Source organism: Schistocerca nitens, chromosome 4 (assembly GCF_023898315.1).
Source record: "Schistocerca nitens isolate TAMUIC-IGC-003100 chromosome 4, iqSchNite1.1, whole genome shotgun sequence".
Classification (NCBI taxonomy): domain Eukaryota; kingdom Metazoa; phylum Arthropoda; class Insecta; order Orthoptera; family Acrididae; genus Schistocerca; species Schistocerca nitens.
Window position 1 is genome coordinate 890,997,722 of NC_064617.1, and position 24,929 is coordinate 891,022,650.

The following is a 24,929-nucleotide window of genomic DNA, read 5'->3' on the forward strand; positions in this document are numbered from 1 at the left end:
ACGCTATCCCTTTTCCTAAGCCTCACCAGTTCTTTTCCTTTGCCCCTCTTCCTTCCCCTTCAACCTTTCTGCCAGAAGAAAGAGCCCCTGGCTCTGAATGCTTGCATACTTAATACTTTTTTATGTGCATTCTCCTGCCGCCACTTGGTGAGTAGACTTGTTATCTTTCCAATTACATTATATTTTCAAAAATTGATTATTTTCATTGATATAATAGTTTAAATTAATATACATACAGTATAGCTACAATAAAAGCTAAGCTGTCACATATATTATTGGTCTTTCTTAGCATGTGTTACCATTTAAGATATATTCAACACAAATGTGATAGTAAAATTTAAAATAATAGTGTAAATGGCTGGTCATTTGGACTCGAAATTTTTCTAAGTGGCTGGTCCTCAAAGTGTTAAAAAGAAAATTTTCTTTGAAAGTCATGCTTCTCAAACCACCATTCGCAATATTTTCCTGCATCCCATTAGAAGTGTAAACAGTTTGACGTCATGCTCATCGAAAGCACTTTATTTTTACATAGCGTCATAGTCTTCATCCTAATGCCTTTGAAACATATTGCCATTAGCAGATGCTTGTATGCGCAGAGTTTTATTGTTGTAAATGGCGCATTTTCTTTCCATCTGAATTTTTATTTTAGTGTTAGTCTCTCTTTTACTGTTGCAGTATTATTCTGCAGTAGTGAGCTACTGTTCAAGTATCAATTCTTACCAGTCAAAATTAGAAAAATTTAACTGGAAACTAAAACAATGAAAAATTTTTAAGTTTTTCCCAGATGAAAAAAATTACTGTGGTTTTTCCCAGATTTTCTAGTTGTCCCAGGGTGTAAACACGTCGAAGAGTGCAAGCACATGTGAGATTGTGGCTCAATCAACAAAGTCAAACATTCTACAGTGATGGTATGAGGAAGCTTTTATTTATTTATTTATTTATTTATTGATTTATTTAACCTGGCAAGATTAGGGCCATCAGGCCCTCTCTTACATCTAACCAGGCATTCTACTTATTTTACATTCATATGTTTTAGTAGGCATGTTAAACTACATCTAGTACAAAAAGTGAAATAAACAATTTGAAAGGTACACCTGGAAAAATACATACATATAGAGTTTATATTCTTAGATCACAAGTACTGTTATAATTAGACATTATTGAACAGACAGATTTGAGATAGGAGTGCTGGCAGCAGGGAGTATGAGGGAGACTCATGGTGAAGGGAGGAGAAGAATAGAGAGACATGATGAAACATAATTAAGGAAATATAAAGGAAAAGAATATTGCGTGGCTAATAGAGATAGATGAAGAGGAAGGCATCTCAGGAGCAACATAGGAGACGCTAGCTTTGCTATTTGACAGATGAGGGGATTGTCCTTGTACATTAATTTTGTGGAGAACTTTATAAGGATGATAGTAGGAAATGCTTCAACTTCTTCTTAAAAGCAGCAGGAGATTGAATTTTGCGCAAGGTAAGGGGCAGTTTGTTCCAGAGGTGGACAGCGGCAACTGAGAAGGAGTTTGCAAAAGTTTTTGTTTTGTGAGTGGGCACAGTTAGGATACCAAATAAGAGTGACCTCGTGTTTCGATTATGATGACATGACAGGTTTTTAATCTCTGAAGCAAGGTACTGGGGTGTTTGCGCCTCGAGGAGTCGGTGGAGTAGACATAGAGTGTGGTAGTCGCGCAATTTGTCCGACCGCAGCCACCCTAGCTGGGAGTATGAAGCACTAACATGATCGTATCGGCGAATGTTGCAGGTGTAACGCACACAGGCATTCATGGTTAGCTCTAGCCGTCTTTTGTTTTCACTGCTCATGCCTTGTTGAATCACATCACAATAGTGGAGGTTCGGTAGAACGAGTGCTTGCACGAGCTGGCGTTTCAAGTCCTGTGGAAATATGTTCCGAAACTTTTTGAGAGCATAGAGACAAGCAGACGTCTTTCGGCACACTGCGACTGTATTCTCCGCCCAGTTGAGATGCTCATCCAAAGTTACACCCAAGTTCTTCACTGTTTTCTGATATGGTATTGGAGTACCGTCGAGCAGAATAGGAGGTAGCCGTTCGCGGAAATCTGAACTTATTAATTTCTGATGGGCTATTAAGATTACTTGCGTCTTTTTTGCATTTAGTTTAAGCCCCAGGTTTTTCGCCCATGTCACTACTGAAGACAGATCATCATTCATCTGAGCGATTGCAGTGTTTACATCTTCAGGTCTGACGCTTAGGTAGAGCTGGAGGTCGTCGGCATAGAAATGATATTTACAGGAGGACAGAACCGATGAAATATCGTTGACATATAAAGAAAACAAAAGTGGTCCTAAGACTGATCCTTGTGGCACTCCCGAGGAAACATGTTTCCAGGAAGATTTTTCATTTACGCAGACAACACATTGCTGTCTGTCTTTTAAGTAGCTTTCAAACCATCTCATTGCACTTTCAGAGAAATTAAGCTGTTGCATTTTTCTGAGCATTATGTCAAAGTTAACAGTGTCAAAAGCTTTGCTGAAGTCCAGTAGCTTCAATATTGTTGCCTTTCGATTGTCAATGGCATATTTCAGGTCATCAGTTACTTTAATTAGAGCAGTGTTTGTGCTGTGATGTTTACGGAAACCGGATTGAAATTTGTCATATAGGCTGAATTCATGCAAGTGTTCAGTGATTTGGTCATGAACAATATATTCAAGTGCTTTGGAAACAGCAGGCAGTATGCTAATTGGTCGGTAATCACTAGGCAGTTGCGGGTTTTCGATCTTAGGGATGGGTCGAATTAGGCTTCTTTTCCATGCAGTGGGATATATTCCGTTCACGAGGGAAAAATTAAATATGTCAGTTAAGACAGGCACTAAGATATCGGCAACATTCTTAATCATGGTTATACCGATACTGTCGTTGCCTATTGCATCAGAAGAGATTCTCATTATTGCTTTTCTTGCCGTATTTGTTGTTACATGTTTTAGATGGAAGGTATCGTTGTTAGTTATCCTGTTTAGGGATTCCTGTGGACGGTAATTATCAGCTGTGCTGGTATTCAGAGGTGCAGAGAAGAATTCATTTAATTCGTTAGCTGACACATGAAAAGTGGTTTCCGATTTTGCCTTTCCGACCCCCAAGCTACGGAGATTCTTCCATAGAGTCGTGGGCGTCAGATCGCTGCATACAAGGGAGCGAGCGTGCCTGATTTTAGCATTGCGAATGCATTGTTTCACTCTGTTCCGTAGCTTTCTATATTCTTCGAAACGCTCGGGTTTCGGATCTGCCTTGAAACGCCTGTGGGCAGCATCCCTATTAGTCATCATTTGACGTAATTCAGCTGTCAGCCATGGAGCAGGAGATTTTCTTACACGGATTGTGCGCACAGGTGCATGTTTGTCATAGAGGGCAGTGAGTTTATCACCAAGTTCATTAATTTTGCCGTCGATTGTGGGTTTTCTGAATATTTGATGCCATGAGATTTCTGAGCAATCGGCTGTTAGAGCGTCAAGGTCAATACGTTTCATGTTCCTACAAGTTATGTAACGCGATTTGATCCTTGGGGGCTGCACAGAGTAGGCCAGGAATATTACATCATGTGCTGAGAGGCCAGGGGCCGATGTTTGACCAACATCTCTTACTTTGTCAGTCTGTTTCGTTGCGATTACATCTATAAGAGTATGACTGTGCGCCGTATGGTGTGTAGGTTGTAATGGAAGAATGTTCATGCTATTGCAACTAAACAGTCTTCTTAGGTTTATTGCGGAGGGAGTGTCTCTTAGCAGGTCTATGTTCAAGTCACCCATTACGATGACATGTTCGTATTGACACTGAAGTGAATGTAATTCTGACTGGAAGGAACTCATTGAGCTTATTTTTGGCGGCTTGTACACGACGCCAGTCAAGAATTTCCGACTTTGTATATTTATTTCAATGAACATGAATTCAGCCTCTTTTTCTTCAGCAAGATTTGACGTACATAAGACTTTCGCTTTGAGATCTGTTCGTATATACGTGCCGACGCCGCCACCTCGCTTTTTTGATCTGTCTGCCCTAAGAAATGTGTACCCTGGGAGATGAATAGATGCAGAGGATATGTGTGGTTTCAACCACGTTTCGGATAAGAGGATTACGTGGTAGTTTAGTTGGTTGAAGAGGAGGCTAAGTTCTTCGTAATGTGCAGGTAAAGACTGGATGTTGCAGTGAGCTGCTAAAAGCTCTGACGCGTTCCGCTGGGCAGCCTGAACTAGGATGGCAGACTGGTTTGTCCCTTTGTTAGGCACTACCTGCCGCGAGGGGCACTGGCCGCTGCTTCCGCCAAGTGACATAACACAGGGGTGTCCGAGATTTTGCGCGCCCTGTGTGTGACACCGCGAGTGCCGAAAGAAAGGCGACTGCTAGAGATTTCCTGAGGTTGCGGGAGTATAGAAAATGGATTAGTGGTATTCGGTGCAAGGAGAATATGACCAAAATAGTGACGGCTGTGTGTCACTGTGTATCCTCTGTCGTACGAGGAGAAATGTAATTAGCGTATTTGAAACAGCTTAGGGTGGAAATAAGGGAAAAGGGAGTGATTTAAGAGGCCGATGCTGCCAGCAGAGAGAAGTAAGCTTAATAATTAATAGATTATCGTAGGAAGCTAGAATTAAATTGAAATTTACTAAAGTGATGCTGGTAGTGATTATCGTAGGAAGCTACAATTAGATTGAAATTTGCTAAAGTGATACTGATAGTGATTTTTGTTATGAACAATTTAAACCGAAGGGATGGGTGATTAATGAACTAAAGGAGAAACTAATAATTGCAATAGAACTAATTCAGAACGGAAGAGAATAAACTGAGAAAATGAAAAAAGTATTAGCAGTAACTAAAATTAAGTAATGGTTAGAGCTACAGACACAAAAAAATAGTGAAAAGTTAATACAGTTACAAAAACAATTAGTTGAAGGTACAAATATGGGTATAATTAAAAAATTAATAAAATTACAAGACTATATCTGAGTATAGGGCTGTTACAATTTTCAAATGGTGTTAAGTTTGCACTTTTGGCTCGAGTAGCTTCACTTAATACTATTCAGTTCTGTCATGTTTGTGACTGTCTTCTTTCCAGCTGCTGTCTTAATGATTACTCTGCCATCCTGAGTCCACACATTCTGAAGACCGAAATGGGATATGGCACTGTTTAAAAATCTTTAGCCGTTCGTGTGTCAGATCTTCCCTTATTGTAAGCCCTGTCCTTGCTAACTTCTTCTTCTGGGTAAAGATCTCTGCCCTTTTTCGGTACGAGATAAATTTAATTATTATTGGACGAGGTTTGGTGGCACCTGGTAGTTTTCGTCCCACCCGATGGCTCCTGTCAATGTCTGCCTTGGTCACTTCTACGCCTAATTTTTCACGCGCAACCTGTATAAGCAGGTTGTCCGTGTCTTCTTCTTTATTTTCTACTACTCCAAACAGTCGTAGACTATTTCGCCTTTGGTACTGTTCTAACTCGTCAGTTGCGGCAGATAGTTTCACTTCCAACTCTCGTGCCTTTTTCTCGTATTCAGACACAGACTTTTTTAGTGCTGTAATTTCGGCAGTATTGGCCTCAATAGTTTCACGCATTTTGGCCAATACTGCTGCCGTTACAGTATCTGATATAGTGCCTGCGATCAGATCGAGATTGTTTTTATCGCGAAGCGCAGCGTTTACCTCAGAGCGGACCAGCTCCGCTATGCCGGGAGCCGCGGCCGCACCTTCCGCTAAGAGCGGGCCCGCCGCACCTGCTGCTTCCCCGCTGCTGGACGCGCTGCTGTTGACTCTTCTGTTTACCATTTTCTCGAAGATATTGGCGGAGCACAGAAAAAAAAAAATAGCACTACTGCACAGAACACTGTTGTTTACACGATTTCCACTTGTACTAGACAACACCACCTGCGAGAACACCTTCGAATTCAACTAAATTTCGCGAACCGAACTTAACACGTGTTACACTGCAGCTGACCTCTCGTTTGTCGCCAGGGTGACTATTTTGAGAAATAAATATGTAGACATGAAGAAAAAAGATGGAGAACGTTAATAACATTTTTTTCTATAAAAAACTTTATAATTTTTCACATAAAAAAAAATGGAGACATTGCTCTCCAGTATGCCCTCATATTTACAGCAATTATGCATATACAGAAACACTTACACAAGACAAGAGTATCACACAGAGCTGCATCAAATCACTCACTGGACTGGTAACTACAAGAACAACATATTTATGTGATATGATGAATCATTATTGGTGGCAGGTGTAGGAACTGATCGTGAAAGGTGGGAGGCAGGTGCATGCGTAGGGTAATAGTAGTTGGTGTCGTCTGCAGGTATTGTATGATTGAATATAACAATAAAAATAATCAATTATTGATAATGTAATATAAACGGATAGATAAAAAAACCTACTCACCAAGCGGCAACAAGGGCGCGCGCGTACACACACACACACACACACACACACACACACACACACACACACACACACACACACACAAGGATTCAACTTTTACAAGATTTTGGAGCCAGTGGCTCCTCCTCCTGACAGAAGTGTTGAAGGGGAAGGAAAAGGGGTGAAGGAAAATGACTGGAGAGGTTTAGGGAATGGAGTACAGTTCAGAAGTCACCCACAACCCCGGGTCAGGGGGGACTTACCATCTGGTAAAATTATTATTTACTACATAATGATTATTTCCTGCCGAGTAGGAAAGAGAGTATAGTGTACACGTAGATGTGTTATTAATAGGGACAGAAAAAATTTGTAAAAACGATAAAGCAAAAAATAACGTGGAATTAGAGGTCTTTAGACAGGTAATGCAAAATCTGCAATTTTTAGGGGTTACAGAGAAATTTGTAATTTTTCCAGGATGGTAGTTCATTGATATTAGTAATAATTAATAATTGTATTCTTAAACTGGCAGTTCATTTCCCATTACCAATTTCAAGGTGGTGATGAAAACAGCACTGAACTTAGTGCAATTAACATGGTATTTGGCAAAAAACACCAAATTTCACAACAAACATCATCAAAATTACACTGAATTTGCCAAAACAAACAACACTGACTTTAGCGAGATACTTTGAATTTACCATACAAACACATTCAATTTGGTGACCCGGGGGGGTGGGGGTGATAAATTTGGCAAAAAATATCATCGATTTTGGCCATAAAATAAAATGATTTTATTCTATTCCTGGTTATTGGTAAATAATATATCAATGCTAGTAACTTACATGTTTGCTGATATATCAGCTTGTATTTACAATTATTTAGAAACTGAATGTACTACTGTGTCTTTTTTCCCTTTAAAGGGTGCACTATTTGTATATGAACAACTGTCAGCACATGTACTGCTCAATAATAGAGAAATTATATAAATGACACCTGAAGTCACAGGTACCTTTACTGTATACCAAACCATTTTACACACTGGGCACAGAAGAATTCATATAAAAGGTTGTGTATCTGACAACGAATTTGGTCATTTTGTTCCTGCCGGGTCTACTACAATCAACATTTTGAAAAATACAAAATATTTCTCAATTATTCCTATTCATAGTGTCAATTCTACAATAATTTTAATTTCAATCATTTACTAACCCATCATAAGTTCCCTTATGTCTCCAAACTTGCCACCAGCATATGCAGGATCCTGGAGAACAACTTGCAGCATAGCGGGCAATGAGACAAAGCTGCTCATAGCCATCAACAACTGTTGCGTGAGTTCCTGCAAAACTGTCAGAACAGCTCTGGTTATAACATTTCATGTGTAAACACCTGTACAACTCCACAAAACCTCACACCCCACAAATAACATTATTACAAACAAACCTCATATATGAAACTTTCAGCACAGAAATCGAGATATGTGGCAGATTACTTGCATTGGTGAAGGAGGTACATAAAAGGCTGACAGCTGTCTGTAGAGATAGTGCTCACTGTTTTCAGGGGGAAAGGAATATCATTTATGTGAATTGTTAAAATTAGGGCTAACCATTGGTCTTAGGGGGCAAAGGAGGCAACATTTCTGAAATAGTTCGTAGTAATAGACGACAAATCGAGTAAAACTGAAGTGATATCAGGTGTTCCCCAGGGAAGTGTCCAGGGACCTCTGCTGTTCCTGATCTATATAAATGACCTGGGTGACAATCTGAGCCATTCTCTTAGGTTGTTCGCGGATGATGCTGTAATTTACCATCTAGTAAGGTCATCTGAAGACCAGAATCAGTTGCAAAGCGATTTAGAAAAGATTGCTGTATGGTGTGGCAGGTGGCAGTTGACGCTAAATAACGAAAAGTGTGAGGTGATCCACATGAGTTCCAAAAGAAATCCGTTGGAATTCGAATACTCGATAAATAGTACAATTCTCAAGGCTGTCAATTCAACTAAGTACCTGGGTGTTAAAATTACGAACAACTTCAGTTGGAAAGACCACATAGATAATATTGTGGGGAAGGCGAACCAAAGGTTGCATTTCATTGGCAGGACACTTAGAAGATGCAACGAGTCCACTAAAGAGACAGCTTACACTACACTCGTTCGTCCTCTGTTAGAATAATGCTGTGCCGTGTGGGATCCTTACCAGGCGGGATTGACGGAGGACATCGAAAGGGTGCAGAAAAGGGCAGCTTGTTTTGTATTATCACGTAATAGGGGAGAGAGTGTGGCAGATATGATACGCGAGTTGGGATGGAAGTCATTAAAGCAAAGACTTTTTTCGTTGTGGCGAGATCTATTTACGAAATTTCGGTCGGCAACTTTCTCTTCCGAAGGCGAAAATATTTTGTTGAGTCCAACCTACATAGGTAGGAATGATCATAAAAATAAAATAAGAGAAATCAGAGCTCGAACAGAAAGGTTTAGGTGTTCGTTTTTCCCGTGCGCTGGTAGAGAGATAGTATGATTGTGGTTCGATGAACCCTCTGCCAAGCACTTAAAAGTGAATTGCAGAGTAATCATGTAGATGTAGATGAGTATAGTCTGTGAGTTGTAAGAGCATCATTGTACTGATGTATGGAGTATCAAGCGAAATTTATGACTGGATTGAGGATTTTTTAGTAGGGGGTGGTGGGACACAGCATGTTATCATGGGGGAGAGTCATTGTTAGATATAAAAGTAACTTTGGGTGTGTCCCAGGGAAATATATTGGGACCGTAGCTGTTCATGGTGTCTATAAATGACTTAAGGGCAATACTGACAGTAACTTCACACATTTTGCAAGATATGCAGTTGTCTACAATGGAGTACTGTCTGAAAGAAGCTGTGTAAATATTCAATCAGATCTTGATAAGATTTCAAAGTGACACAAAGAATGAAAACTTGCTTTAAATGTTCAGAAATGTAAAATTTTGCATGTCACAAAATGAAAAAAAACAATAGTATCCTATGACTATAATATCAATGAGCCACATTTGGAATCGCCCAACTCGTACAAATATCTGTGTGTAAAACTTTGTAGGGATATGAACTGGAATGAACACAAAGGCTCGGTCGTGGGTAAAGCAGATGGTGAATTTCGGTTTATTAGTAGAATATATGGGAAACGCAATCAGTCTACAAAGGAGATTGCTTACAAATCACTCGTGCAACCCTTCATCAAGTGTGTTGGACCTGTACTAAATAGGTCTAACAGCAAATACTGAATGTATACAGAGAAGAGCACCACGAATGGTCATAAGTTTGTTTAATCTGTGGGAGAGTGTCACAAATATGCTGAAGAAATTGACCTGGCAGACTCCAGAAGACAGATGTAAGCTATCCCTAGAAAGACTAACTACTATGTTTCAAGAACCTGCTTTAAATGAGAACTCTAAGAATATACTACAATCCCTACATCTTGCTCACATACAGATTGCGGGGAGAAAACTCAATTAATTACAGCATGCACAGAGGCATTTAAACAATCATTCTTCTCATACTTTGATTATGAATGGAATGGGAAGAAACCATATAACTCGTACAATGGGATGTACTATCTGTCATGCACTTGACAGTGGTTTGCAGAGTACAGATGTAGATTGAACTGAAACTACAGAGATTCACATGTCACTGATGTCCAGAAATAACATGAATTACAATAGCAAATATATGGTGTATGTACTCATGCTGACAACAGGGTTATAACAGAAAAAGTCTAATTTCTCAAATATACCAAGAATTCCTCAATTTCAGCATCACCACCTATTGGGCGACCGAGTCACAAGCTATCCATAAATTGAAGACAGACTACTTTACCCTATCTTCCCTGTGCACAGACTTGACCATTGTGATACTTAAGCATATGGAGTATGAGCTACAGGAGCTTCAACAGCTTCTGGACACCGTGACATATAAAAGTTTTCTAAATGACCTCTTCCTCCCATCCAAACTGAGATATAGAAAATTCTAAAAAACCCCACACTCATCACAAATCCTCCATAATAATTCTTACCCCTCCGGATCTCTGATGTTGTATCACCACCACCTACAATTCAACTATACTTCATGCAGCCGTGTATCCTACGTGGCTGCCCATTTCGCCTGCTTGCTACAAGGCTCCTGTTGAGCACCGGAAAACAGTCCGATATACACACAAACAGGCCAGATTGTTTTCCTCCAAGTCTGTGGTGTCACCATTGGCTCTACATTGCTGCTGCCAGTCACATGCCTCCAAATGCTGGCCCCTATGTCCTTCCGCACACCAGAGGACTCCATGGTCACGAGCTGACGTTCATGATTCTTCAGCAAGGAGCACACCCGCAACTCACTGAGAGTAACATCGTGGCCACCTCGCCACAGTTTCCTTAGTAAGGAACTCCCACTGCTGAGTTTTACAGACTCACCCGACTGATGTCCGACACTTCAAAACCCTTGCAGTCTTATCTTCTATTACCCAAAATACAAAAACATAAACACTCTGGCTCTCCCATTGTAGCAGGCTTCAAAACCTCAACAGAACACATTTCAGCTGCAGTAGACAAGCATCTCCAAAGTAAAAAACAGAGCTTCCTATCCTAGGTAAGAGAGAATATCTCGAATCTATTCCCACCCTTATCCCAAGTAAACCTTCACATCACTAACTGATTTGATCTCGCTCTACACTAATATGTGACATGTGCATAGTCTTTCAGCCCTCGATCAATACCTTAGCCCAAAGCCAACCAAAAAATCTCTCAAAAACCTTATTTACTGTCACACCAACCAACTTCATCCTTACCCATAACTAATTCACCTTACATGGCCAATTGAGGCATTCCTCAACATCGAGACATTGGGTCCCCTGGCCTGGTTAAGATTTTGATATCTTTATTGGCTGGATTCCTAGTGAAGAAGAACTATTCAAATTCCCACTACAGCTTAACGCCTTTTCCTAACTGAAATGCATCTAGCCATTTCACAAACCCAAAGTCATTTTCCTTGACATTTTCCTCCGCCACACCGAGGCTCATATAAAAACCTCAGCCTATATAAAACCAACCAATAAGCAATAAAGCCTCTTTCCTCCCTGAGGAAGGAACATACTAGCTCTTAAAGTTAATGTTTAAGTTCTTCTAACAGTGGAAAATCCAGGACGGAATGAAACAATATTATGGGAACGAAAGTTGCTACACACAATATAGTGGAGATGCTGAGTTTAAGATGGGCACAGCAAAAAGACTCTCACAATTATAGCTTTCGGCCATTAAGGCCTTCGACAACAATATATGCACATGCACACACATTCACCACGCAAACACAACTCACACACACGACTGCGGTCTCAGGCAACTGAAACCACTGGCAGTGTGCTTTCAGTTGTCTGAGACTGCAGTCCGTGTGTGTGTGTGTGTGTGTGTGTGTGTGTGTGTGTGTGTGTGTGTGTGTGTGTGTGTGTGTGTGTGGATGAAGGCATTAATGGCCAAAAGCTATAATTGTGTGAGTCTTTTTATTGTGCCTATCTGTGACTCAGCATCTCTGCTATATGGTGAGTAGCAACTTTCCTTCTCAGAATACTATTAAGTTTTTCTATTGGATGAACTCAGAATTTTGCCTCTTGGAGATATATACCGACCACCCATTCCATCTCCTTGTAATTTAACTGTTTCATCAACTGAATTTTCCTTTTGAAATAATTTTCTATACAACACCAAATTTTGATGTCGAGTTTTGACGGAAAACTTAGTGTTGTTACATTATTCACTTAATATGAAAGATGGTCTGGCTGTCTGCTTATCTGGTAATAAATGTATGACAAGGGGATCCTATGAGGCAGCCCGATCCAGTTTCTTTTTCACACTTACAGCACCTGCATTTCAGTTTCCTAAAACAGTGTGATGCAATTCTCAAAATATCTGAAAACATTCCCTCTGAAAATTAGAAGATTTCTGAGCACTGCAAAGGACAAAATATTTGTAAATTTTTAACAAAATCGTCCATAGTTAACCACCGGCTAGTAATTACAAAGTTGCTAGTGCAGATCTTGCTAATAGCATATTTTTTAAAATTTCATATTTATTAACAAATGGAAATGTTAATAAACAAATACAGAATGATAATTTTCCAGAAAAAAATAGATCTTTTCGTTTTTCATTACTATTCACATGAAAATAAGAATATTCACAATAAATTAAAATATGGTATAAATATGCGAAACATCAAATAGAAAATTAGACACTTTCTAATTTCTTATTACTGAACAGTAGTATTCATGTGCATAATCTTTTTCATTTAACAAAATGTCATTAACATGTCTGTTTTACATTTTAATTTATTTTCATATTACCACTACTTCAAAATAAAACAATCTTTTTTATTAATAAATAATGATTCAATTTTTGTTAGTAAATATGGATTTTTTTTAAAAAGCTTTGAAAAGGTATGATATTAACAAGACTCACACCAGCAACTTCATAATTAAAATCAATTACAAAATACCCTGAGCTACCGATGAATTTGTTAATGAATTACAACTGTTTTACACTTAACAGTGCTCACAAATCTTTTGATTTCAAAGGCTTTATTTCCAAATTGTTTTGAAAAATGTGTCTTACTGCTTTATGACATTCATGGTTGGGCAATAACCTTCAAATCCTTTAAGTATGAAGAAAATCAAACAGAGCCAATCTGTAAGGTCCCATTGTGAATACAAACACTGCAAGAAAGCAAGGCAGTGGGAGTAGCTTTATGAATGAATGTTAAGGCTTAACATCCCATTAGCAATGAGACCATTAGATTCAGGACAACTATGTGCCGGTGAAGTATGGATATGGAAATTGACCATATCCTTTTCAAATGAACCATCCCAGCAACTGTCTTCAAGCTGCTTACAAAAACTAATGAAAACCTAAATCTTTATACGGGGAAGGAGATTTTAACCCTCATTCTCCTGGAAGTGCTCTAGTCACATACATTACAGGCAAGACATTGTGCACCATGGAAAGTGAAATAACTTCAAGTTGAACAAATATATTTCAAGGAAGACGCAATACATGAAAGTCACAGATCAAGTAAACAGAGTAAGACCTGTGTACACTTTAACAGTCAAATTATAACTGAGTCCAAGTCTAGCAGCTGCTGGCTGGCTGCTTAGGTGGCACTGCTGCTGCATGGCTGGCAGACAGCGCTGCATGTAGAGGACGCGCGTAACTGCGCGGCGGCACTTTGAAAGATCGGCGAGTCACAACACTCCCCCCCCCCCCCCCCCCCTTGAATTTTTTGCACAGGTCTTGATGGAGGTGGCTAACGTCCATTGGTGTTGTTTGACTGGCCGTAAAGTCTCGAGGAGGAGGCTTCCCGTACGCACGGAAGTGTCCCCGATGATAACGGATCGAGATGACAGGAGACGTGGGGGTCAAACCTGCTGGGGCCCCGTGCACCAATCTGCCAGTTGCGGCAAGTCCGGTTGTTATAACAGGAGACATGGGCAATGTGTCCGCGTCCGTAGGATAAGGAGGCGAGCAGAGTTGCTCCGACAGATGATGGTCATCTGGTTCCTGCATGGGCATGTCTCCTGGTGGCGTCAGTTCTTGTACTGGCACCAATATGATGGTGAGAGTACTGCATTGTGAGTAATGAGAGATTCCAGTATCCCGAGCATCAGGTAGAGCCAAAGGTGGTGTAGCGGCATCCGGAACAGGCGTTGCCGGCACACGAGGCCGAAGCTGGTCCGAATGACGCACTGCAACACCCGTGTCTGTCTGGATTTCATACAGGCGTTCGCCACGGTGTCATAAGATGTGGCCAGGACTCCATTTTGGCCGCCTGCCATGTCCCCGCACCCATACAAGGTCGTCGGCACTGAATCGGCCAAGCGAAGGCACCCACAGCCATGTGGTGGAAGGCCGCAGAAGATGAAGTAGCGTGCGGGGCTGTCGGACATGTAAGAGCTCAGCCGAGCTGTGGTCGCCCATGGGGGTGAAACGATAAGAAGCCAGAAATTGGAGAAGCGCATCATCAGCAGAAGAAGAAGTCAAGAGTTTCCTCATCTGAGCCTTAAATGTGCAGACCAGTTGTTCAGCCTCACTGTTTGACTGTGGATGGAACGGAGGGGCCGTGACATGCATGATGCCGTGACGGGCACAAAAATCCACAAAATCAGAAGAGGCAAATTGCGGACCATTATCAGTAACAAGAGTAGAGGGAAGGCCTTCCAAAGAGAAAATGCGAGCTAGAGCATTGGTGGTTGCCGCGGTGGTAGGCGACGTGCAACAGACAATGAAAGGAAAGTTAGAGTAGGCGTTAATAACGAGAAGCCAATAAGTACCTAAAAAAGGTCCCACGAAGTCAGCATGAATAGGCTCCCATTGCTTCTCAGGTGAAGGCCACAGTGACAAAGATGACTTCGGGGTGGTGGCCTCTGACGCACAAGGGCCGCAGGCAGCAACCATGTGTGCGATTTCAGAGTCAATGCTGGGCCAGTACACATGACGGCGCGCTAGAGATTTTGTGCGAGAGACACCCCAGTGCCCGTGGTGAAGGAGGCGCAAGACCGAAGCACGCAAAGACGCAGGTACAACAACATGTGGCGAAGCATTTTCGGTGAAAGGAGGATAACACCATCCCTAGCTGTGAGGCAGTAACGCAAAGCGTAGTAGTTCCGCAACGGATCAGAAGTCTTAGCGGATGGACAATCTGGCCAACCCTTCTGAATACAGCATAAAACCCGGGAGAGGGTAGGTTCAGAACATGTAGCAGCTGCCAGCCGGCCCCCCGTGATGGGGAACCCGTCCACAACCCGCTGCTCGGCAACATCCAGGTGGAAACACAAAAGTTCGTCCATATCGAATGCCAGATCAGGACCCATGGGAAGGCGAGACAGTGCATCAGCATTCGCATGTTGAGCCGTCAGCCGGAAATGAATCTCAGAATTGAAACGAGACAAGTAAAGAGCCCAACGCTGGAGGCGGTGTGCAGCCTTGTCAGGAAGTGACGTTGATTGATGAAACAAGGAAACAAGTGGTTTGTGATCCGTAACAAGATGAAATTTGGATCCATAGAGGAGGAGGAGGAGATTAGTGTTTAACGTCCCGTAGACAACGAGGTCATTAGAGATGGAGCGCAAGCTTGGGTGAGGGAAGGATGGGGAAGGAAATCGACCGTGCCCTTTCAAAGGAACCATCCCGGCATTTGCCTGAAGCGATTTAGGGAAATCACGGAAAACCTAAATCAGGATGGCCGGAGACGGGATTGAACCGTCGTCCTCCCGAATGCGAGTCCAGCGTGCCAACCACAGCGCCACCTCGCTCAGTGGATCCATAGAGAAAAACACCAAACTTATGAAGAGCATAAATAATGGCCAAAGCTTCTTTTTCAATTTGAGAATACTTCTGTTGGGCATCCGTGAGCGTTTTGGAGGCATAAGCAATGTGTTGTTCAGAACCGTCAGGAAAACGGCGCGCAAGGACTGCACCGACCCTGCATTGAGAGGCATCCGTGGCAAGAACAAGATGCTGGCCAGGTCGATAAGTAGCCAGGCACGGGGCCCGTTTCAGCATAGTCTTCAATTTCTGGAAAGCCTCATCACATGACGCAGACCAGTGAAAATGCACGGTTTTATGCGACAGGCGATGCAACGGCTGAGCCAACGAAGCAGCAGACGGTAAAAACTTGTGATAGTATGCTATTTTCCCCAAGAAGGCCTGCAGTTCCTTAACAGATGTAGGGCGAGGAAGGGTATCGATCGCAGCGACAGTTTGCTGAAGCGGACGAATACCATCCCAAGAGAGTTGAAACCCCAAGTACGTGATAGACGCCTGAAAAAATTTTGATTTCTGAAGATTACACTTAAGACCGGCAGTCTGTAAGACATGAAAAAGTGTGTGGAGATTTTGAAGATGTTCGTCAGTGGTGGAGCCAGTGACAACAATGCCATCCTGGTAATTTATACACCCACGGACAGTGAGCAATAATTGTTCCAACAATCGCTGAAAGAGAGCAGGGGCGCTGGCAACCCCGAATGGCGATCGTTGGTATTGATAGAGGCCGAAAGGCGTGCTAAGGACCAGAAACTGCCGGGAAGCAGCGTCGAGAGGAAGTTGATGATAAGCTTCTGACAGGTTAAGTTTAGAAAAATACTGGCCTCCAGCAAGTTTAGTGAACAATTCTACAGGTCGAGGCATAGGGTAAATGTCGATAAGGCATTGAGCATTTACAGTGGCTTTGAAATCGCCACAGAGACGAATATCACCATTTGGCTTAGCAACGACGGTGACAGGAGAGGACCACTCACTGGAAGTGACAGGAAGCAAAACCCCTGAAGCAGTGAGACGATCCAGCTCCCATTTGACCTGATCACGAAGGGCCACGGGAATGGGCCGAGCCCGAAAAAACTTAGGCCGAGCAGTGGGTTTGATTGTGATATGAGCTTGCACGGCCTAACCCAGGAGAAAAAAAGGGACAAAAATGTCGTCGACAAGGAATCCAAGTGAGCATATGGAAAAGCATCAGAGACGATATTGACAGAGTCATCTATGGAGAACCCAAAAATGTGAAAGGCATCCAAACCAAAAAGATTCTCCACGTTACTATGGTCGACCACAAATATGGGAACATTGCGAACGACAGATTTGTAAGATACCTCAGCATCAAATTGTCCCAAGAGAGAAATCTTCCGTTTATTGAAAGTCCGTAATTGCCTAGTGACAGGTGACAGGATTGGAGAACCCAACTGAAGATACGCCTGAGAATTGATGATAGTGGCAGCAGAACCAGTATCCACCTGCATGCCAACATCTCGACCAAGTATTTGGACAGTGAGGAATAACTTCCCTGAAAGGGAAGAAGTACAATTGACAGACAACACAGAATCAGAATAAGCGTCATGTTCATGAACATCATGTATGGATCAGATTTGCAAATGGATGACACATGACCCTTTTTTTGCATTTGTGACACACGGCCCAACGTTGTGGACAATCTTCTCATGAATGTTTCGTAAAACACTGTGGACAGGAAGGAAGTTGCCTTGGGTTTTGCTGCAGTTTCTTAGAGGTTTGTTTACGGTTAGGCCGAGGCTGTGCTTGGCAACGTACTGCGGCCACGTCGGCCGGTGGGGACACACCACACGCTTCGTCAACATCGCACAGAGGTTGTATACCCCCGATGTCGCCCCATGCCTCTATTTGCGCTCCAGCGGCGCGAGAAATTTCAAAAGACTGAGCGATGGATAGGACTTCATCTAGAGTCGGATTTGCCAACTGAAGGGCACGTTGCCTAACTTCTTTGTCGGGCACCGATCGGATAATAGCATCCTGTACCATGGAATCGGCGTAGGATACTTTGTGGACTTCAGTAACAAATTGACACTTTCTACTGAGACCGTGAAGTTCAGCAGCCCAAGCACGATAGGATTGATTTGGTTGTTTTTGACAATGATAAAAGGTAACACGAGAAGCTACCACATGCGTTTGCTTTTGAAAATAGACGGACAGAAGTGAGCACATTTCAGCAAAGGACAAAGACGCAGGATCTTTCAAAGGAGCCAATTGCGACAACAACTGATACATTCGAGGTGAAATCCATGAAAGGAACAGAGACTTACATGTTTGTTCGTCCGCGACATGAAATGCTAAGAAGTGCTGTCGAAGACCTTTTTTTGTAATCAGACCAGTCTTCCACCGTCTCGTCGTAAGGAGGAAAAGTAGGTGGAGACGACGACGAGAGACGCCCCACATTTGATGCCGCGACGAAATCACAAATCACATTTGTGAGAAGCGTTTGCTGTTCTATGAGACCTTGCAATAGTTGCTCTAAAGTAGCCATGGAAACATGTGGGTCAACGATGGAAAAGAAAAATCACTACCTCGTCACCAATTGTAATAACTTCAAGTTGAACAAATATATTTCAAGGAAGACGCAATACATGAAAGCCATAGATCAAGTAAACAGAGTAAGACGTGTGTACACTTTAACAGTCAAATCATAACTGAGTCCAAGTCTAGCGGCTGCTGGCTGGCTGGCCGCTTAGGTGGTGCTGCTGCTGCGTGGCTGGCAGACAGCGCCGCATGTAGAGGATGCACGTAACTGTGCGGCGGCACTTTGAAAGATTGCAGAGTCACAACAGAATATGATGTCACTGCACCACTCTGCTCTGTGGCAGCTTTATCATCTGAGCGATATTTTTGTGTTATAGTGTATATAGGGCTATTAATCGACATGGAAGGCATTACTGACCAATTAAATTATGAAATCACACTCTCCTCCACATTATGATTGTCTTCCTAATAGAGAACGGTATTTTTCAGCAAGGTAATGTGCCTCATTACACAGTTACTAGTGTCTGTAAATGGCTGGAAGAATGCTATCAAGACTTCTTCACGATTCCCTTGCAACCAGTCTCTCTACGTCTTAACCCAGTTGAATATCTATGGGATAACTTTGATCATTGTATTCACTAGTCACCTAAGTTGAACATAAAATTCTCCCAGATTACCAGAAAGAATTCAGCACAGCTCCACACTGGACTGCCAGCTCGTGAAATAAAGATGAAATTCATTAATTTCAGATTAATGACAGTCACTCATTGTTAACAGTCACAAGCATTAAATACACTAAAAAAAAGATGGACCACAAAAGGGTTATGCAAATTGGTCACAGACTGATATTCATATGGTCTTGGGGAAAGGAGATGTCATTCTTCATTGGAAAAATACGAAAATAATGTGATTCACCCACAAAAGAGGTAGCCAATGAAATTTTTCATTGACTGATTCTTGATGACCAGCTGTCTGTCTGTGAGCCTTGCCATGCAGGATTAATAGAGGAAACACAGATGGTCTTTAGAAGTGCAGTGTGTTACATCATGGGTTTGTTTAGTCATGCAGGAGTGTCTGGATAGCGCTCATCCAAGACTAGTGACAGACGCTGTTAGAAAAACAATGTATATCACAGAGAACATTACTCTTACAATTCCAGGACAGTACTTTTAAAAAACAATAGAGTGAAATATTACTATCTTTCACGCATATTTCTTTTAATGACCATGATGGTAAAATCGGAGCAATAAGAGTAAATGCAAAGCAACGAAGTTGTTGTTCTGGTACTCTGTCTATGAATTGAACAGGAAAAAGGGAAGGTGGGGATATCATGACATCCGCCATACACCCTTATCAAAGCCTGTCGAATATACAAATGGATGTGTAAATCTTTTTCAACGGCAGCTGCAAATGCAGATACTCTGGTTACCAGAAGTGCATATAATGCTTACTTCCTGAAAATGTAGTTCACCCACCTAGCAGCCGTGTAGTCTCATTGCGCTGTGGTCGCATGAGGCTGTCGAGCAGAGGAAACCATACACTGTGACGGCCAGCCTCATCCAGTGTGGCTGAACCTCTTCTACACAGTTCCACGAGACGTGTGGTCAGCTCTCGCACCGCAGTTTCTTCTTCAACCTTATTTACTCCATCTCTTGATGTTGTAATTAACAAATCTATTCTGCTGTTAAGGTGGCCCAGTAACAGCTGCAGTGCTCCTTGGAAGTCTCCAGTCTTCTCCAGCAAATAAGCTGTAGCGTCAGTCTGTTCATACTTCCTTGTGATCTATGAATGTAAAAGCAAACTGCTGAAATTAAAGTTGAATTTCTTAAAATGAAATCATTACATGAACACTTTTCCAAAATAAAGTATTACTACTGCAATTAGCAGCTTTCCACATGCTCATGCTGATGTGCAAGTGTTTTGATTTAAGGAACTAGAGCTCAAAAGGTGAGCATAACTCATGAAAAGAAGGTATCTGGGTTTGTGCCACAATATGGTACAAGTTTTAGATAACTAGCTAGTTAGTTAGTCATCCTTATTTTTAATTTTTCATCTACTGATTATTATTAACTTTAACATTTCAGTATTACACATTCATAAATTCTTCTTTGGAACAGAAGGAGTCATACATCACATAAGATTTCAGTTTATGTTTGAAATTAAGTTTATCTACTAGATTCTTCACATCCCTTGATGAGTGATCTAAGATTTTCCCCTATTCTTTTAGTTCAATACTAAGAACGAGTGATGCATAGTATCAATCATTATATTACAATCACTCATTACAGAAAGATAAATCAAGGGTTGATTAAAGAATAAGAACTGAATACAGTACAGTGTTGCACTGAGAAGTTGAAAATATGGCACTTTGTGTGTTTTGGTACAGTATTCCTGCTGAAACGTCATGTAGGGTTAGACTGGCAAATTCTTTGGATTTTGTCACAGCAGCTATGTACTTAAAGGAAATAGATATAGCGACCAAGGCCTCATGGTGACTGTCGTGTAAGGTTCACAGTAAATTGTCACAGATGTGGGTGTGAAGGGCATCTCTGGAAACAGTGTCATCAGCCAAAGTGCTACAAACGTGAGCAAGTGGGTTAGAAAGCACAGGAGTGAGTGCAAGGCTAAGAAACAAGAGAATCGGTCCCAGGAGAAGTGATCATCGAAAACAAATGGGAAAGTAAAAGCTGTCGAACAATGTTCCCAATAAAATATGATACTGCACAGGTAGAGGCAGAGATAGGATGCTGCTTGTGGGGTTTTGTTGATGGCAAGGAACATAGGTTTTTAACAGATACAGGGGTACATCTATTGGTCACTGCACTGCATCTCTTGGGTAGAAAGAGACTATGAGTGCCTCATTAAATATCACGGGTGGAGTTGGTAACAATGATTTAGATTCATTGGGGACAACAAAGCTCAAGTTCAACCTTAAGGCTAAGACTTTCTGAGCATATGGAAGCGTCGCCAGAAATGTGACAAGGGTATTCTGTGACTGTTGGGCTCTATTTTCTTACTAAACATTATGCCAAAATCAATATTTCGCAGCACACAACTGAACTTGGTGGAACTTTGTTTTCACTAGGTGATACCACTGCAAATGAGGCAATGTTGCAAGGCTAACCAATCATGGAGGTGTACCGTGTGTGTGCATGGTCCACGCTGAAGATGGGTTCTTGTAACAAGACACTACCAGGCACAGAGAATTTAGTTTGGGTATCCATGGTACAGGCTTACCACAGGAAATGTTATGAGTGGTTGAACCACTGGGGAATAATGAGGATTTGGATACAATGCACCATTTTGTATGCAGGAGCATAGTACACATAAATAATGTAGCTGAGGTGTATATATATAGTTCCTGTTAACTTGGATAGTTTTGGTATGGAAGATGCGATCAACTGAAGGGTTTAATGATCACCACATTGGGTATTTTAGAGGAAGATGATATACATAGGTCATATACAAACTCCAACCACAAACATACAGTTAGTGATCCTTCATTTGAAGTAAAGTGAGTCATTGGCAAGGCAGTGATCAGCTAGTTGTTACAATTTAGGGATTTGCTTATTGCACAGTGTCTATTACCCACGATTCCTATTACCCAACACTGCATACCAAAAGGGAGTAATTCCCCAATTTATAAGACACTATATTGTGTACTGAAGCATTTACAACTGCTTAAGGAAGGATTTAATGACAAACAACTGGCAGAAGGTATTATAGAAACCAGTGACTGTCCATGGGGAGTGAAACAGGCAATGAATGGCACTAAAAAATATCAATTTTGTTGTGACTACATACATCCGAGTGCATGAATTATCACAACGGCTCTGCCAACACCAAATATCAAAGAAACACTTGGCAATTTGGATGGTTGCAAATACTTCTTTAAAATGGGTTTGCATTGTGGGTTGTACCAGAAGCTAGACCTAAAACTTTCAATGTCGCTGGATACCACTCGGGCTTAAAAATATACAAAGATTGCTAAATGGAGTTCTGCTTAGCCTGAAACCTAGGAAGTGTATGACTTATCTTGATACTATAGTTTTTTTTTTTTTTTTTTTTTTTTTTTTCGGAGTATATGAATGAACATGTGAAATAGATGGAGGAAGTTACAACAGCCTAAGAGCAGCATGTCTTATGCTAAGTATTGGCAAATGTAATTTTGCACGGACCCAGGTCAAGTATTTGATGTCATTAGTGAAGAGGGTGTTCAACTGATCCTCATTTAGTATTAGCAGTTTCTGAAATTGCCTCCTTTCACTAGTACAGAAATTTCAACTTTTGACAAATCTTTATCAGACAGGTTAATAACAGTTCGAGAATTGTCCTCAACTGAACCCCCAGAAATGTTGTTCTGTAAGTTATTGAACTACTTCTTCTGCCTGTTTGCTGATATTTCTGCACTAACTTCCATAGTTTTGAATGTTAGACCGTCAATCTTATTCCAATCACCACACTGCATAGTATTACTAAGAAACAATTTTGCTGTGACGCCCCAAAACATACCCACAGAGGACATTGTAGCAAATACTGAGGCCGGTATCCGTCAGCTTCCACAGCAGTCCGCTGACGTAATTTGGATGGAAACGGCTAGGATTTTACGTACATGTAAGCCACCTAAAAGTAATTTGTCGCAGGCTCAAAGGAAGGCGCTGAGGGATATAAATGGAGTTAAAAAAATATTATTGTTCTTAATGCAGATAAGGGTAATGCCACCATCATACTGAACAGTGAGGACTATCATGGAAAAATCAATGACATTTTGGTTCCCTCCAATTACAAAAAGCTCCAGAAAGATCAGACTATGAAGATTTTAAGAATGACAAATCGACTGGTGAAAGCATCTTCATTTGGTTCCGACGATAAGAAGCTGCTTTGTAAAACAGAAGTGTACTCACCTAGACTTTATGGCTTACCCAAAGTTCATAAACCTGGGATTCCGTTGAGGCCAATTGTCAGCGCTATAGGCGGACCAACACACGAGTTAGCTAGACACCTTGCCTCAATGCTGCAGCCTTATGTTGGTAGGACAGACAGTCATATTAAATATTCAGCTCATTTCATTGACAAGTTAAAGGAAACGAGCGTGGGCACGGATGATATCCTCGTCAGTTTTGACGTTGTGTCATTATTTACCATGATTCCGGTAATCGAAGCTATCTTATGCATAGCGGATATTTTTCCCACCGATATTGTGGCATTATTCCAACACTGCCTCACCACAACCTACTTTCAATACAATAGTGACTTTTATGAACAGATTGACGGGGTGGATATGGGCAGTCCTCTCAGTCCTGCTGTGGCTAACTTATTTATGGAGACTTTTGAACAACGGGCATTGCAGACTGCCAGTAAGAGACCAGCCAGATGGTATCGCTATGTCGATGACACGTTCGTAGTATGGACACACGGAGCAGAGGAGTTGGATGCCTTCCTGACACATTTAAACAGCATTAATCCGAAAATCCAATTCACTATGGAGACAGAAAGGAATGGGCAATTGAACTTCCTGGATGTGTCTGTGATTAAACGACCGGACGGAACGTTGGGCCATAAGGTGTATAGAAAGCCCACACATACTGATAGTTATCTACACAAAGATTCAAACCACCACCCTAGACAAAAAAGAGGTGTAATGAAAACTTTGGTAGACAGGGCGCACAAACTTTGTGAACCTGTTTATTTAAAAGATGAGATTGAACATCTACGGTCAACTTTCGTGAAGAATGGCTATTATAGCAAGGATATAGATCGAGCACTTCGCTCTAGGCAGAGAATCAGGAGTAACGACGAACAACAGTCGTCCATGGGCAAGGTTTTCCTTCCGTTCATTAGCAAGGTCACAGATCGCATTGGGAAAGTTTTAGGCAAGTATGGGGTGGAAACTATTTTCAGACCTACTAGGAAAATAAAAGAATTTTTAAGGTCGGCAAAAGATGCACGGCACCATTTGGCTACACCGGGGGTATATAAAATTCCTTGTAGTTGTGGACAGGTTTACATCGGTACCACAAAGAGAAGTGTGAACACCCGTCTTGTCGAACATAAGAGGAATTGCCGCCTGGGTCACACGGATAAATCGGCCGTAGCAGAACATGTTTACCAGGAAGGTGATCATGAAATAAAATTCAGCGAGATGAGCGTCATATCAAAAACCTCGCATTATTATGCACGCATGTATAGAGAGGCTATCGAGATTGATAAACATCGTAATAATTTTAACAGGAAAGACGAAGGTGTTAAACTGGATAAAATTTGGATGTCAACGTTGCACCGCAAGCATGACGATCGATTACTTTCAATCGAGAATGTTGGCATTACCAGAGACAATCTCATAGCCGACGCCACATGATCAATAGTGGCGCCCTCTGTACTGCCTATATAATCAGCGCTTCCTCGAGTTCTCTTCGCAGTTCGCCGCTTTACCTCCGAGGATGTCTCCCAGAGTCGGAGACGAAACGTCAGGAGACAGTTTTATACTTCGACCACGGCCTATCAGCCCGGAAGTTTTAAGTGAAGACAATACCGGCCGTGAAAGTTTACATTGTATGATATGCACCAACTGCTCAACTGTTAAACCATTGGTTAGGAAAAGGGATTAAATTTGAGTGGTCAACAGATTACAAGTGTGCCTTTCAGGAATTAAAGGTAGCACTAATCAAGGACCCAGTACTGGCATTTCTATATTTAGACAAGGAATTCATCCTTTCTTG

The 24,929-nt window shown here is 41.6% G+C and overlaps 1 protein-coding gene across 1 annotated transcript in view; it reads right to left on the reverse strand.

The window, feature by feature from the left end:
- The window catches only part of LOC126252008 (vacuolar protein sorting-associated protein 8 homolog), a 208,484-nt gene that overhangs the window by 8,739 nt on the left and 174,816 nt on the right, over window positions 1-24,929 (reverse strand). Inside the window, exons 19-20 of the mRNA XM_049952792.1 lie at window positions 19,686-19,992; window positions 7,600-7,734 (exon numbers count right to left, since the gene is read on the reverse strand). Of these exons, the coding sequence (XP_049808749.1) occupies window positions 7,600-7,734; window positions 19,686-19,992 (442 nt within the window). The remainder of the gene's footprint in view (window positions 1-7,599; window positions 7,735-19,685; window positions 19,993-24,929) is intronic.